Source organism: Parasteatoda tepidariorum, chromosome 3 (genome assembly GCF_043381705.1).
Source record: "Parasteatoda tepidariorum isolate YZ-2023 chromosome 3, CAS_Ptep_4.0, whole genome shotgun sequence".
Lineage (NCBI taxonomy): Eukaryota > Metazoa > Arthropoda > Arachnida > Araneae > Theridiidae > Parasteatoda > Parasteatoda tepidariorum.
The window spans coordinates 65,578,332-65,593,773 of record NC_092206.1 but is presented as its reverse complement, the minus strand read 5'-3'; the positions used below and the strand labels follow the sequence as shown (position 1 = coordinate 65,593,773).

Sequence of the window (15,442 nt, the reverse complement as noted above, 5' to 3'; positions counted from 1 at the left end):
CCAAAAAAAAGTCAAAATTTTTTCATTGCTTTATTTTAGATCGTATTTTTAAAAAATCTTCAATCCTACGATGATGATTTTTTTTAACTTACAAATTTTTTATTTATTTTTTTAATAATAAAGATAAACAAAAGTACTTTTCGATCCAAGGAAAATTTAATTAATAATCAAGTGTTTTTAATAATTTTTATTGACCAAATTAAAATATATTTATAGTTTTTTGAAAATAATTGACATTTTAACTTATTCCTTGACTCAAACAGCGCCACTTCTGTGGAACTATTTTTCTACTTCTTAGAGAGGGCCCTTATGTTAATTCTTTTTTACTTTTTTATTTTAAACATAACTACTAAGTATCTTTTATTCTTATATTAATTTTGCACCTTGATATGCTAAACTAATTTTGAGTGATGTGCCTTTTTAAATTATTATGAACGAGGATTAAGGGTATAGAGTTACCCAGGTACCTCATTAAGCCTAGGCTGAGTAAGCCACAATGACTTCTTCTAGGAGGTGTTGGTATTACTTATTATTTGGTGTATTACTAACTTTTTTGGTTCGACTCAGCGCGACCCAAGAAATATGCTTCGAGACCCAATTTTGGGTCGCGACCCATAGGTTAAGAACCGCTGTAGTAGCCCACTCGGTTGATAATGCCATATTACAAGCTTTTTTCCCCGCAGTTTTTTTTTCTTGCAATTAAACAACGATGCGCTCCCGCTGCAAACTTTACAGGAAGTTGAAATTCGAACATTTTTCTAAACATCCAAACATTGTTCTAAATTTATTCTAAAAGACCCTCATTTTTTATGACACATCTTTTTATCTGTGAAAGTTTTTTCGACGCGACCAAGTGGGAAATGTTCTCATTATGAAAATAACTTGTAGTGCAAGCACTGTTAAGTTTTTTTTAAAAATTCAAGTTGAAATTTAACATTGGACACTTATTTTTAAGAATTTTTAAATTTGGATAAAATTTTAAACTCAAAATTTTACAATAGCAAAATTATTTTTGGATGTATGGGGAAGTATGAAGGTTTGGATGTATTGAAACAACAATTTTTAAAAATATCTCCTTACTTTACCATGTATTTCTGTGTTGACTTTTTAATATATAATTTTTAATTTCCACAAATTATGACTGAATTTTCACAAAATAGGTGCCTCTCATAAAAACCTAGACAGACCCCTGGAGTACCCATCTAAAAATTGTTTTCAATATTTACCAAATTTGATTATGAAAATAAGTATGCTTTTTGTAATAGCGAAAATTATGAGTGATTTAGAGCGTAATAAAATAATATATAATTTGATTTTATTTATTTAAAAAAGTAAAGTTATAAAATTAAGTTCGACTATACGTCATTTTAAAAAAATAACATAAAATTTCATTGTTTGGGGATTTTTTTAATAATTATGAAGCGTTATTAAAATTCCAATCTAACTCTAAATTAACATTGAACTTGCGTAAAAAGAGGTATAATTAAAACTGAAATATAGAACAGTGTTCTAGTTGATATGAACTATTCCATTCACTATTGACCTTTTATTTTTTTTTCCCTCATCATTCAGTTTAATTTGTTTCAGTTTTTCGTAGTCCACGCAAGTAAAGAATATTAATTCAGAAAATCTTAAATATGCAGTTATAAGCGTTTATACATACAACTGCTTCATTCACTTGATATTTGAGTTCTTAGTTGCTTTTTTCTCTCACCGTGTGAAAAAAAAAATTATGTACAGTTAAAAAATATAATAAAAATAATTAATAAATAGTATTATTTTTTTCTATACAGTTATTGGTTAAACGAGCTTTAAAAATAAATGTAAGTTTCACACTTCCACTATTAGATCAAGAGGATAGGTAAATAAAATAAAAAAATTTTAAAAAAAGGAGAGGGGGGCATTTTTTTGAAAAATGCAATATATAATATATATCACATTATTTAATTATTTTTATTTTCTCCGATATGAAACCAAACAGAGTAACTAAAAGTTAATACTCGCCGATAACCACTAGACAATTTTTATAAGATACTGCCAAAAAATAATTACGAATTTGCAAAAGTGCAACTATTTAGTATTTTTTTATTGCATTAATGAAGACAAAAATTTATAAATCCAAAATTAATGTATGGTTATAAGTAACAAAAATTACTAATTTTAAAAACTTTTAAAATACTGCAGTATTAAAAATGTAAAATTAAGTTATATAAACTACTTATATAATCACGCTTATAATTAAGACAAATTATAATTGAAAAAATTAATTAGTCCATGATTATAACTAACAAAAATCATTAGTTTTAAGAATAATTACAAAATATTGCACAATTATCAATATATATAATTAAGTAAAGTTATATAAAAAAAAATTTTTTTTTCCTCAGCGTTTCTATTTTTTAAATTGCGAAAGGCAATGATATTGATTACAACCGCTTCCTGTAATATTAACTTAATCAAAAATTAAAGGTTTAAATGATCTAATCCCCTAATTAGTATACGACATTGATTTCAAAAGCAACTTACAACAAGGGCTAAATGTAAATATATGTATAAAGGATATGTTCATTACAAAGTGTTCCGTAACAAGTATATAAGTATCAAATAGTTAAAAATAAAAACCATACATTATCAAATACTATCTGCAAAATATTTATCAATCGACAAAATCTCTCTTACCTTAAACTATAATTATTCTATGAAGAAGCTGAGAAGACACTTATACAATTAACACGTGTTTTAATAAAGTTTAACAGACAGAAAACAAGCAGTTTTAGATCACCATGGCATTAGCAAGCCTTTCTACAACACACATTTTTAAGATCATCAACACCACATAAAATTAGGTTCTTCCCCTTCTTAACCAATAATTCATCACGTGACTAAAAACAGGGATATTCATAGGGCAATCCATAAACAAAGCTTTCACGGTATACCAATGACAAGCGGCAAGAGGAAGCACGTGGGTGTGTACGGCTTTCAGAACTTCTCTAGACACCTGTCTCGCGTCGTGGTGGGTACTATGGTTACGAGGAAAGGTCACTTCGAATAGGGGTGTGGGGTAATTAGTTTTGTCTTAATCTTAGCGTACGTCGTCGTAGTGCTGATGACACTAGGCAACCAAGTGGAGGCAACTAAGTTGAGAAACCGGTTTTTGGTTTCTCGTTTGTGATCACACGTTACAACCTTCGCTTGTTCAACCAACTCTGAATAGTCCAATACCAGAACGGCACTGGTATTGGACTATTATAGTATATAACAGTCCAATACCAGAACTTATATTTTTCAATAAAGTTTATTGCTAAAAGCTCTTTTAATTATCATGGAAGCGATTATTGACGATGTACTTGAAGTAGGCGTTGAGCTGATAGCTGAGGTTCTGAAAGAAGAACTAGAACAGAAAAAAGGTGATTTAAAAGCAAAATAATTTCTTTCGTTTGCTTTCAAAATTTCATTAGTACTCGGAAATATCTGTCAAAGAAATATCTATCAAAATCTGTCAAAATGAGTTTAAAAAGCTTAGCGTTCAAGCTATATAATTTTGAATTTTCAAATATTTAAACATTTGTAATTAGTAATATGCTAGTTTTTTTTTTCATTCACTTTTAAAATTCAATAATAATTTGTAACTTTTAATATCTCCACAGAGGAAATTAGTTTATAGGGAATTAGTTTATTCGCATAATCTTTGCTATTTATGTCCCAAAGACAAGGATACGTTTGAAAAATTTCAAAAAAAAAATACATATATCACTAGAATTCCATTTAAAACTAGTCATAGTTAGAAGATTAAACCAAGTTCAAATTTAAAAGATAAAAATTCAGGATGCGTCAGAATCAGCACGTGTATTTTGTTTACTAAATGGTTGCTAGTTAAGGTTGAAAGTATTTGGAAACTACTATATGACACGTTTCAACTAATCTGGTTGCTCCACTAAAGTTGAAAGGTTTCAACTTCAGTTGCTAGTTGAAAGCAACCGGGCAACCATCATATGGCACGTTTCAACTTCACCGAAACCGCTAGTTGCTTTCAACTAGGTTGCCTCGTGTCATATAGCCTAGTAAACCAATCCTCACCTTCTTTCCTCCATTTCACCCCCATTAGAAATGTGCTCTCGCTTGTTACCATAGCAGCAGACAGCCCCAGACTTTCATTCTGGAAGAGTTCTCCTCAGAGCCGCACTGTAACAATTACGGCACAAGTTTTATACTACTCCATTTATTACTTCGTATGTGCAAGAAATTGCTTCTTTTTTTTAAATTTTAACTGAGCAACCATCTCTTATTTAAGTATAAATATCATTTTCATGCAATTAAAAAATAATATTTTGAATGAGAAATTAGCGGACTATTGGAGACATGTTATGATTGTTTATAAAAGTTAGTAAAATATTCGATGTGTCAATTTTTTAATAATTGTAAATAAATTTTCATAAGTTCAATTAATTTTTGACTCAGTGGTTGTTGTTCAAGGAGCTCCAAATGTAGGTAGAGGTAGGTACGGGCAGGATTGTCACAATTACAGCTTTTTATTTTATTATTTAATTTTTTAATTAACAATACTGCATTTACAGGAAGGGAATCACGGAAAAATTTTCAAATTTATAGGTTGTAATGTGTAATATATTTCTATCAGAACATGTAGCATTGTAATTAAGGTGTTTTTTTTAAGCTTTAAATTTTATTTTGAAATTTAAATTAAACCCCGCACAGATAATGATTTTTTTTAATAAATTATCTGGAAATTTTCTAGCAAATATGGGTGTCAAAAATTTAACATGATTTTGCATTGAAATGAATCTGCAAAAAAGTCTGCCGAAAATGAAAAGACTATATAAATCCCGAGTTTACTTCCTTATTTCAGCGCTACTTGGCTTGTTTAGTTTAAATTTTTTTAAACAGAAAAGTATTTCGAATTAAGATGTGAATACTCAATATTCATATATTAATAGTATTGATAATTAGAACTCGTTAACATTATTCTGAACTCGTAGTGGGTCAAAATAAAAAAAAATAATAAAATCAGGACATTAAAAAAAAAAAAAATCGGGACAATTTTTTAAAAAAATAATCAGATTTTTTAGTAGAATCAGGGTCTGAGAGGTCCCTGTAAAGCCCCTTTAATGTAACAAAATTGTCTTTTTTTTTTAGTACTTTCTTTAAGAATTGTCCATTAGAATTAAAAGTTCTATTTAATTTTATAACCTGCACTGAACAATCGACCAGATTCTGAATTTACGACTATCAATGTTCCACTCCGTAGCATTCTAATTTCGAACCTACTTCAGAGGACAAGGGAAATCCTGGACAATGTAGTGCAAGAAATTTGCCTTCGTGAAGGACTTTTAGATAGAACTATCCCGCATTTGCTTTACAAGGAGAAAAAAACCTCGAAAACTTTTCACGGATAACCTGACGGCCTGGGGACTCTAACCTAATGATCCGTCTACCGCTGAGAATATTTTACGCCAGCATTGTTGTTGGCGTAATTCGTATCGATCAACCACTGGGATTCGAACCCGGATCACCTCATTGAGAGGCGAGCGCTCTATCCCTTGAGCCATCAGGAATTAAAAGTTTTATACCAATCGTCGAACAGTCGACCCAATTTTCAGTTTACGACTACCAATAATCAACCTTGTATCCTTGTAATATTGAACCCAATCCAGAAGACAGGATCAAGTATTGGGAGAAATTGGTCCTTCATAAAGGACTTTTTGATAGATATAACCCACATTGCGTTATAGAGAGGGAAACCGTAAAACCTCCCACGGTTGGCCTAATGATAAGAGAATTCTCACCCACGATCTGTCTACCACTGGGGATATTTTGCGGCAGCACTGTGGTCGGTGCGAGTCGGGTGCGGAATTCGTATCGACCATTCATCGTTGCGATTGAGTTCGAATCCCAGCTATGACTGGTAAACCGATTTCGGGTTCACCTCATTGGAAAGCGAACGCTTTATCTTCTGAGCCAGTATGGTTCCAAGATTTATAAGTTAACAAAATTTTTATAACTGTCGTTGAACAGCCGACCCAATTTTCGGGTTTACGACTTCTAATGTTCAACTCAGTAGTCTTGTAATTTTGAACCTAATCCAGAAGACAAGGGAACTCCTGGATCAAGCATTGGGAGAAATTTTGCCTTTGTTGAGGACTTTTTGATGGAACTAACCCACATTTGCGTTACATGGAGAGGAAGACCACGAGAACCTCCAAAGGGTAGCCTGACGGCAAAGGGACTCTAACCCGTGATCCGTCTACCACTGAGGATATTTCACGTCAGCACTGTGGATGCGGACTTGTATCGACCAGCTATTGGTGGGATATGAACCCGGTTCACCTCGTTGGAAGGTGAATGCTCTATCCCAAGAGCCATCACGACTCAAGTTAACGAAATTGGAGATAAGTAGTACATATTTTGATTAAAATTATTAAGATATACCGATTTTTTTTTTTTTTTTTTTTTTTTTTTTNTTTTTTTTTTTTTTTTTTACATTTAGCGCATAGTACATATTTTGATATTTTAAAACAAAAACTACTAACTTAATTCGATTTTTATTCTAACATCGATATTTAAAAAGTTTCTAACATAAATAGGCGCACAATTCGCAGCAGATTTCAATTTAATTATTGGAATTCGGTATAATCAAAGGTACAATAAAATTAATTTATTTATTGAATTTTCATTTATCTCCTTTTTCTATGAAGAACTGTACAAAGAAAAACTAAAATTTTTGACTAGTCCAGTTCCAGTATTTAACAATTTATCTATTTCCCCTTCCCCCCTCTCGTAATGAGATTCCTGTTCTGATCAAAAGCTTACCAACTGCTCTCTGAGAATTTTGAAGAGAAAAAAAAGGGAAAAACCAATTTCATCATTAATAAAAATTAATCCATTGATATTGCGTTAAAAGTTTAAAGATATTTCGTTCAGTTTAGATAAATAACGCTTATGACAACTAACTTTAATAAGCACAGAACACAAATTTTCTAACGCAAAAAGTAATAAATAAATAACTGCGTAAAAAAAAAGAAAAAAAAAATGAGAGAAATATAAGTGGAAGATAACTAAAGGATATATGTTGAAATCAATCAGACCTGTGTTTAGGGGCTGTTCAAATATTGCATAATCACCTAAAGTGAAGAAGGAGTACGAGATTTGCTTATTTTTGTTGTCAAGGGGGAATATTGTTATGAGCAACATTTACAACAGTTCAGTTTTCGGGGATATTTCCGTAACGTTATATGCGTCAAAATAATCGACTAGTCTTGGCACTTTCCGGGCAGTGGCCTGCGAGAAAACAAAAACATAATCCATAGGGACCAACTCGAAAGGTATAATAACTCGTAGCCACCCCTGGCAAACATCTACATTAAATATAAAAATGTGCAAGTTTAAAATTTATTTGGCACTTTGGCGATTAAAGTTGGGGCCACACATCAAAATACGGAAATATCCCTTTTTTTTCTTCTTTTTTTTTCAATTTTCTTGCAAAAAAAAAAAAAAAAAAAAAAAAAAAAAAAAAAAAAGTAAAACAATTCGGGGGAAAAAAATCACACATGAAAAAACTTAAAATAGAGTTTGGAAAAAAGTTTCGTTTTTTTTTTTAATGCGAGTTTTAAAATAAATTAAAGAGTTAATTTTGCTAAGCAAAGATACAACTTCTACTTAACTTTAATCCTCAATTGCCGAAAACAAGCTAACGACAAAATATTTGAAAGTTCCTTAACTTAAAGAAGACAAAGTTCCCTGAGATTAACACAAATTAAAATGCTTCAAGAAAATAAATAAATAAAAATGTGTAAGTAATAAGAAATAAGACAAAGTAATTAAACTTAGTGCAACACATTGAGATATTGTGGAAATTTGGTAACACAAATACTTGCAGAAAATATCGCTCCAAATTCGGCCATTTTGAAATAATACAAATTAATAAGTCATCAAACAGCACCAACACTTCTTTGAAAAACATGCTTAAGTCATTTTTATGATTATCTATAAACAACAGAAACAAATAGGATGAAATTGAGTAATATTGGTTCTAACTTTTGTGGTATTATTGGAATAACAATTATATGGTACATATTCAGATTAAAATTTTTATATACATAAAATATAAGATGGTAAATCAAATCATATTCTCTGTATAGGTAGAAGAACAATTTAAAATCATTTAATAGTGTGATGGAAAATATTCAGTTTTAAACACATTAATATTACAAATTACAACAGAAAATTCAAAAATATTTCAGCACGCCAAGTATTTAATAATGAAAACTTATATTTGTATTTGAATTTTCCGATGAGCTGTTTTAAATATTTGAAGAAACTACTTTAGACAGATATTGATATTAGTAATACTAAAATCAGCACTTAATATTGAATTCTTTCAAAACAGCAATTATCAGAGCGTGGATAAATAAGAACACTACAATCAGTAGTTTAAATTAGAGCACATATTATAATATAATAATCAAAACAGTTGCTGCAAAATTTAAATTCTATATAAATTATTTAGTGTACACATAACAAAGCTACTGAATAAAGAAATTAAAATCACTTACTTGTAGAGTTAAGAGTTTTCGTTGTTTCCTAGATTTACGCTTGGATTTTCAGAATTGTTTTATAATTTCGAGAATGTAAACTTTCAATCCCGCTCGAGTTTGAAGTTAAGTTGAGATGATATTTGGACTACATTTTTGTTTTTGAAAATTCAAGTAAAAATCGTCTGCTGCGTATTGTTATTGGGGCATGGCAATAGCATGAATAGTTAAAGAGGGAAAAAATAAAAAAAAAACGATTGAGTGAATGGCGTGACAATCGGTTTCATCTTACTCACAAAGCTTCCTAAAATAAAGAGGAGGGGAAAGAATACAATTCACACTGAATTAAGTAGGTAAAACAAAACTACAACTTAGATTAGCCAAGCATTTTTATTCGATAAAATCAAACATAAGATCGTCTGCATGTTATGATTTAACCGTCGCTATATTCATCGTTATTTTAATGTCAGGCCTAATTAGTTGAAAAAAGAACAGTGAAGTATAGTAATAGAAGTAGTGATATTGTTAAAATTGATAAACATAGTTGCAATAATAATATTTTTATCACTATAATGTTTTTTGGAATAGTGTTGTTAATGTTTTTTGTTTTTATGTTTTTTGTTTTTATGTTTTTTGGAATCACTATAATAGTTTTTTGGAAAAATCATCAAATTTCTACCTCAACAATTTTCCTAACTTAGAATTTCAAAATCCTAAAACATATACAAGATGTTACGAAATCATCGTCTTTTTATTTTTAAAATCCTTGACAAATAAAAATTAAAAAATGTACTCATTGGAGGTCAAAAATTATGTTTAAATGATGAAAAAGCAAAAACAGCTGTATAAAGAACCTGTGAAGAAAAGTGTGAGACTAGTGACATCAAAGCTTGTTGGATATCAGGAAAAAACTGAGTTAGTTTAAGGCAATCAAACTGGTTTAAGTGCTTTTATAAACGTTTTCATTAGTACTGATTAGTCACATTTTGATGATGTTTTTATATTTTCTTTAACTTAAGTTATGATTAATGACCCTGAAGGTGCATTTTGTTTTGTCATTTTTTTTAAAATTCAGTTTTATTTAGAATTCTAATCTTCCTGTGTATTGGGCTACTCTTTTAAGTAAGCTGCTGGTCAGTGTGCGGTATTGGTCCTCGTTAAACTGTTCTACCGTAAAGTGCTCGACTTCGCGTGCAGGTCGTCGGGCTACCGAAGAGGGAGTGCTATCCCCTCTGCAGAGGATCAAAATTTTGATGGCATGTCTTCGGACCATCCTCAGGGATGTTTCCCAGACCGTCGCCAATAGCCCATTGTGCAGCTCTAGTGCGACGTAAATGAACAACAACAACAACGGTCTATTCGGTTAGTACTGTTTAAGTTAGTTGTGTAGTTCGGTTAGTTTCTACGATNGACAGAGTACCTATCGTAGACAAACAGTACTTGAGTGAAGCTACCCTCCCTAAAACGAGGATTCTTGTTTCCATATCACCAGACGGCCTCAGACTTTGTGGCGGGAGGAGTTCTTAGATTAGACACACTATATTATATTTTACTCAAAACATTTTATATTTCTATGAAAAGAATTTTTTGTTTATGCAAATCAACAGAAATCCGAGCTATTTTATTATTTCCTATCAAGATTTAAAAAAATTTCCATCAGATCCATAAAAATATAGATTTGTGTTTTTTTAAAAACAAATTTCGTAAGATAACTATTTGATTTAGGAATGTCTTTACGAACAAGATTATTCAAGTTTTCATGAGTCAACAAGAATATTTTGATGTAGCGTCCAACTTCTTAAACTACTTCCAGTTTAATGTTGCTTGTGTTAAATTACTCCAGTAACGGATAATATTTGAAAAGTTTTAAATGCTTTTATTTTATATTTTGAAAGCTTCCCCTATTTAGCAAAGCGGTTCTGTTATAATTTGTTGCGTACGTTAGACGATTCGTTTTGCGAACGTGAGTTTTTAATAGATTCACTTATTAGAAAACGAATTCTTTGCGCGTTTAATTTTTCAAGGGTATATATTTTTTAATCTCAAAGAAAACAAAAATTAATAAGAAAAGCATTTTTTTATTTTTAGTTTCAGCTGTTATTGATAAGTGTTCGTAATGTTTTAAATAGCCAAGAAGCTTTATTCTAAGTTCACATTTTTTTGGGATCTTTCATATTTCTAAAACGTAACGTTATTCCCAACCCCTTAGAATATTAGAAAGATAATTTAAAATGAAATATACGTGGTAATGAATAAGGTTAATTTCTTTAAAAAATATTATCACCTTCAATTATCTTCTATGTTTTAACTCATCAAATACTTTTTATATAGAAATTAGTGATTTATTTTCATATAAATTTAAGATATTAAATATTAGAAATTATATTTGCTATTTTTATTAAAAAAAAAAAAAAAAAAAAAAATCAAAANAAAGGAGAGAGAGAGAGAGTTGTGACTGATTTTTAAGTAATTTTTTGTCTTGCTTCTTGCAATACAAAAGTCGAAAAAAAAAAGAAATCTTTATATATTAAAATTTTAATTTAATTATGAAATCAAATGCATCAAAAATGCAAAATAAACTTTTTGTAATAATTTGTGCAAAGTGAAAAGGAAAACAATTTACTACTGCCAGAAACATTTCCTATTTATGTTCATACCAACTTTTATTTTCCGCATAATATTTATTTAAGAGATAAATTTAGGAAATCTTTCCTTAAATATATATATTATTTACGAAATAAATAACAAAATTAAAATTTCTTTTCCAACCTGTATATCTAGCAAAAAATCATAGCAATAAAGAGATTATTTATAAACATGAACATGTCTTTCAAAAAGAATTTATTGTATTTCAATTTATAAAGCAAAACATGAAGAACAATTTTCACAAAATTTTAAACTTCATGATGTGCATATGTTGTAAAATGTTTAGATCTCCGGAATAAAGGTCACTTCATGGAAAAAACTGAATAGACTGGTGACACTTGAATAGCCGAGGAGAACTTCGGGAGCCAATAGAAACCTACAAGTGGTCAAGTAGTTACTAATTAATGGCCATCCATCTTGTTCATAAGAAAGGCTAGATGTGACATGACGTGATATGCCGAGAATAACGACTATGGAACATAAATATAGTTAACAATGATAAATTTTGGAGGCATGTTCAAATATTACTGATAAGGATAAGCAGCAAAACTCAGAGAAAGTTTCTCTGATTTTTCATCCATTCTTTGTACTGTAGGGGAGAGTGGGGTCAATTGTAACAGGGTACGATTGTAACAGAGCAAAAATTTCGAGTGTCGGGTTCTAGATTTGGTTCCTAGGTGGCGCACAAGGTGTATTTAATAAATCTACATGTACACCCCTGATGGCAACCATTTTTATGTACTTTTGAAAGAGTTACATCACAAAAGATATTTTCACGCCACGCGAGTACTTTTTTTGGTATTAGAATATTATATTGTAACAAAGTAATTTTGTTTAAACAAATAAAAATTAGTAACCGAATAAGTAAGTGGACACTTTAATTAACATTTCAATAAAAAAAAAGATTAGTTTTGCTAATTAACTAGCATTGTTTTTAACAAATGAAGCTGAAATGGCGTCTTGGGGACAATTGTAACAATAAGTAAAGGGACGATTGTAACAGCTGAAAATAAATTATCTTATGTTTACAAACCATTACTTAACTCTTTAAGAACCACCAATAGTTTCCTATATCATTTATATTATGTTGCATGTGCATTATTTTATTTGTCACCTTTCACAGCATAAATTAAAATTTTCAACAACTGTGCCAAAAAATGTGGCAATAAATTTGTAACTCATAACTATTATTTTGGTTATTATATGCAATAATTGGACAAAACTTCGTACTCCTTGGTTAAATATTTATGGAGATGTATGAAAATTTTTATAAAAAAAGAATTTTTTTTTTATTGCTATAGTTTAAATATTAAAAAAAATTAAACAAAGCGTTTGAATCAATTTTAAACTGATAACGAAATTATTGCTTTAAAATTAAAAAAAATAATAATTAAAACTGCGCCAGATAAGAGTAATTGAAGTAGTTGTTTTATACAGCGCATGTGCGGAAAAATTTAAAAAAAAAAAATTATCTTAATTTTACAGTGAATCGTATTTGACAACTAATAAGTTAAGTCCGATTTGAATATATTAAAAATGAAAAAAGTTTCAAGCAATTTTCTAAGTAGTTTTCTTACTCTTTTAAGAGAAAGCTCAAAATTATGAGGGATTTTCCACAAATTTCATTTTGTACTATTAAACAAGATTTATTAACAAATGATAATACCCTACAAATGATGGTCTGAACAATAAAGTGTGATGGAATTAGGAAATAAAACATGCGAAAGAAAAGATACTTTAATTGGCATAATCTCCAACCGTTGTCATTTATAAATCTTGTTTAATACTACAAAATGAAATTTGTGGAAAATCCTTTATTATTTTGAGGTTTCTTTTAAAAAGGAAAAAAAAAACTCCTTAGAAAATTGCTTAAGATATTCAAATCGGACTGAAGTAGTTGTCAAATAAGATTCACTACAAAATTAAGAAAATTTTTAAAATTATTTATTTATTTTATTTAGTTATTTTTTTGTGTTTATGAGCAATATAAAAAAACGTTAATTACACGTATTTGGAGCAGATTTTAAAAAAAAAAAGTTTAAATTTCTATGTCAATAATTTTCTAATCATTTTAAAATTGATTCAAACGTTTTTTATTTTATTTTATTGAATTATTTTAAAGTTATTAAAAAAAACGCAAGACAAAAAAATAAGTCTTTTTTAAATTTTTTAAAAAAATTTTTTTTATAAAAATGTTTATATTTTTAAAAATATTTAGGCTACGTTTACGAAGTTTAGTTCAATTATTGTATATAAGAACCAAAATAATAAGTTACAAATTTATTACTACATTTTTTTGTCATAGGGTGCTCAAAAGCATTTTTTCCGTTTGTCATTCATTCTCAGTGCGTCAACCCTCAAAAAGCTTTAAATTTCATTGGTATGTATAAGAAATCGCAGGATCTAAATTTATCATTTGATTCTCTATGTATTTTCTGAGAAATATAAAAAAATGTGTTAGTATCGAAGTCTTTTGATTATTTTGTGCAACTTCTGTAGTATTCTTTTAATCAAAAATCGAATATTATGATTTTAATAATTTGGAAGTATACTTTTTCAATAATCATTTTTTTTAAAATAATTAAACACTACTGTAGACACGTGAGGGGGCTATTGTGGATAAGTTATAAAAATAATTATTTAATCTATTGTTAATTATTAAAAGTAAATAAAATTAAAATACCATTCAATTTTCAACTTGGTTATTCGATTTGTTAATATTCTGTACCACCGCTATATTTTTAATAAGATACAGCGACCGCTGTGTCTATAAATGATAGCAAAATGATAAATTATAGCATTTTGTCACTTAATTTGAAAATAAACAAAAGAACCAATAATAATTCAGCAAGTCTTTTGTGTTTAAAATAGTAGTTTGAAACAGCGCAGATGTGGAAATCAAAAAATTTTCTCTACAAATTCAGCAAAAGCTGTATTTGAATGGGGGAAAAAAATTAAACATTGTTGGCAATTAATAACGTATTTTTCCGGAATTTATATAAAAAAAAGCATTTGGATAAGGAAGGATTTTAAATAATTTAGATAAATACATAAAATGTGGTCAGCATGCTCTGAAGTTTATCTATGATAAAAATATCGGGCAATCGTACCTTATCTTTATTGTTAAAACTTTTGATTTTAAAATGATTTAATATATCAATTTAAATATCTCTTAACTAAAAATATAATGAAAAATAGGTAATAGTCACTTCATTTTAAACGTCATATTTTCAAAACCTAAGGCTCATCAGCAATCCAGTTGGAGACACACACACACACACTAATTCTTTATTTTATTATATGTATAAGTAAATAGATACAAATCTATTAATTAAATTAATGCGAACTAGAATACCATACCGATTTCTGATCCTTTTTATTCGTTCTTTTATAGTGGAATAAATTCTTTCTAAATATAAGCACTCTGCCTCCTCTTTCGGAAGGAAGAAATTGAATATTATTTTCGTCCATTTCAATTTTTATTTGCAATGCAGTTTCGAATAAAACTAATTTGTAAAATGTAGCTTTAAAATTAAAATTGTAAGTTATCATTGATATGTTTAAAATGTGTTCACTTCTCTTCACAATCGCAATTAGTATATGCTTATATGAACCCAGTTAGTTTTGACGAAAATACATTTAAGAATATTTTTATCAGCAAGTAATCCTCAGTTCAACCTCTCACTTAATTGCTGGCGCGTCACCCCTACGCACGCCAACCCGAAGGGATGTCCCTTTCGTACGCCAAAGCGAAGGGGTGTGCAACCCTAAGTGCACTACCCCTCTTTAACCAACAACTCCCTATATAATTATCTCCTCCATCATGGCTGCTGCTTCTTAGAGGGGTGGGGGCTGAAATCCAGGTGCATCTAAAAACGGATTAATACCCCAAGACACCAAAAGTTTAACCCTTTAAGTCTCTGCTCATTGTTATTTTTACTCCTAAAATATCACTACTATTTCGATCAATAAAAAAATATATCACAACTATGATAATATGTATAATTAACTATGCTTTACTGTTTGTCTACGATAAGTACTCTGTCCGCCATTCGTCTGGAGGGGTGGCGGGGACTATGGTAACGAGGTATGATTATTTCAAGTAGGGGTGCGGGGTCCCTCTTTAAGACTGGTTTCGGTGGGAGAAAAGGAGACTTCTTTCTTCGATCTATTGTATTAGCCCTAGAGTTAAGAGAAATGAGCATTCGCGCCTGAAACATCGTTTAGAGCGTGTGATTCCTTTTTTTTTA

At 29.5% G+C, this 15,442-nt stretch overlaps 1 protein-coding gene across 3 annotated transcripts in view; it reads right to left on the bottom strand.

Moving 5' to 3' along the window:
- LOC107455776 (DEAD-box helicase Dbp80) overlaps nucleotides 1–8,831 on the bottom strand; it is a 20,079-nt gene extending 11,248 nt beyond the window's left edge. The window contains exon 1 of one of the 3 annotated variants that reach the window (XM_043045449.2): nucleotides 8,568–8,831. Coding sequence is in view for 1 of the 3 variants with exons in the window: in XM_043045448.1 (XP_042901382.1) it covers nucleotides 7,101–7,206 (106 nt within the window). In the remaining 2 variants the exon portion in view is untranslated. Of the gene's footprint in view, nucleotides 1–2,679; nucleotides 3,005–7,100; nucleotides 7,222–8,567 lie in introns of those variants that run through there. The other 2 variants (XM_043045448.1, XM_043045450.2) reach the window with 2 other exon arrangements.
- Between the last annotated feature and the right edge of the window lie 6,611 nt (nucleotides 8,832–15,442).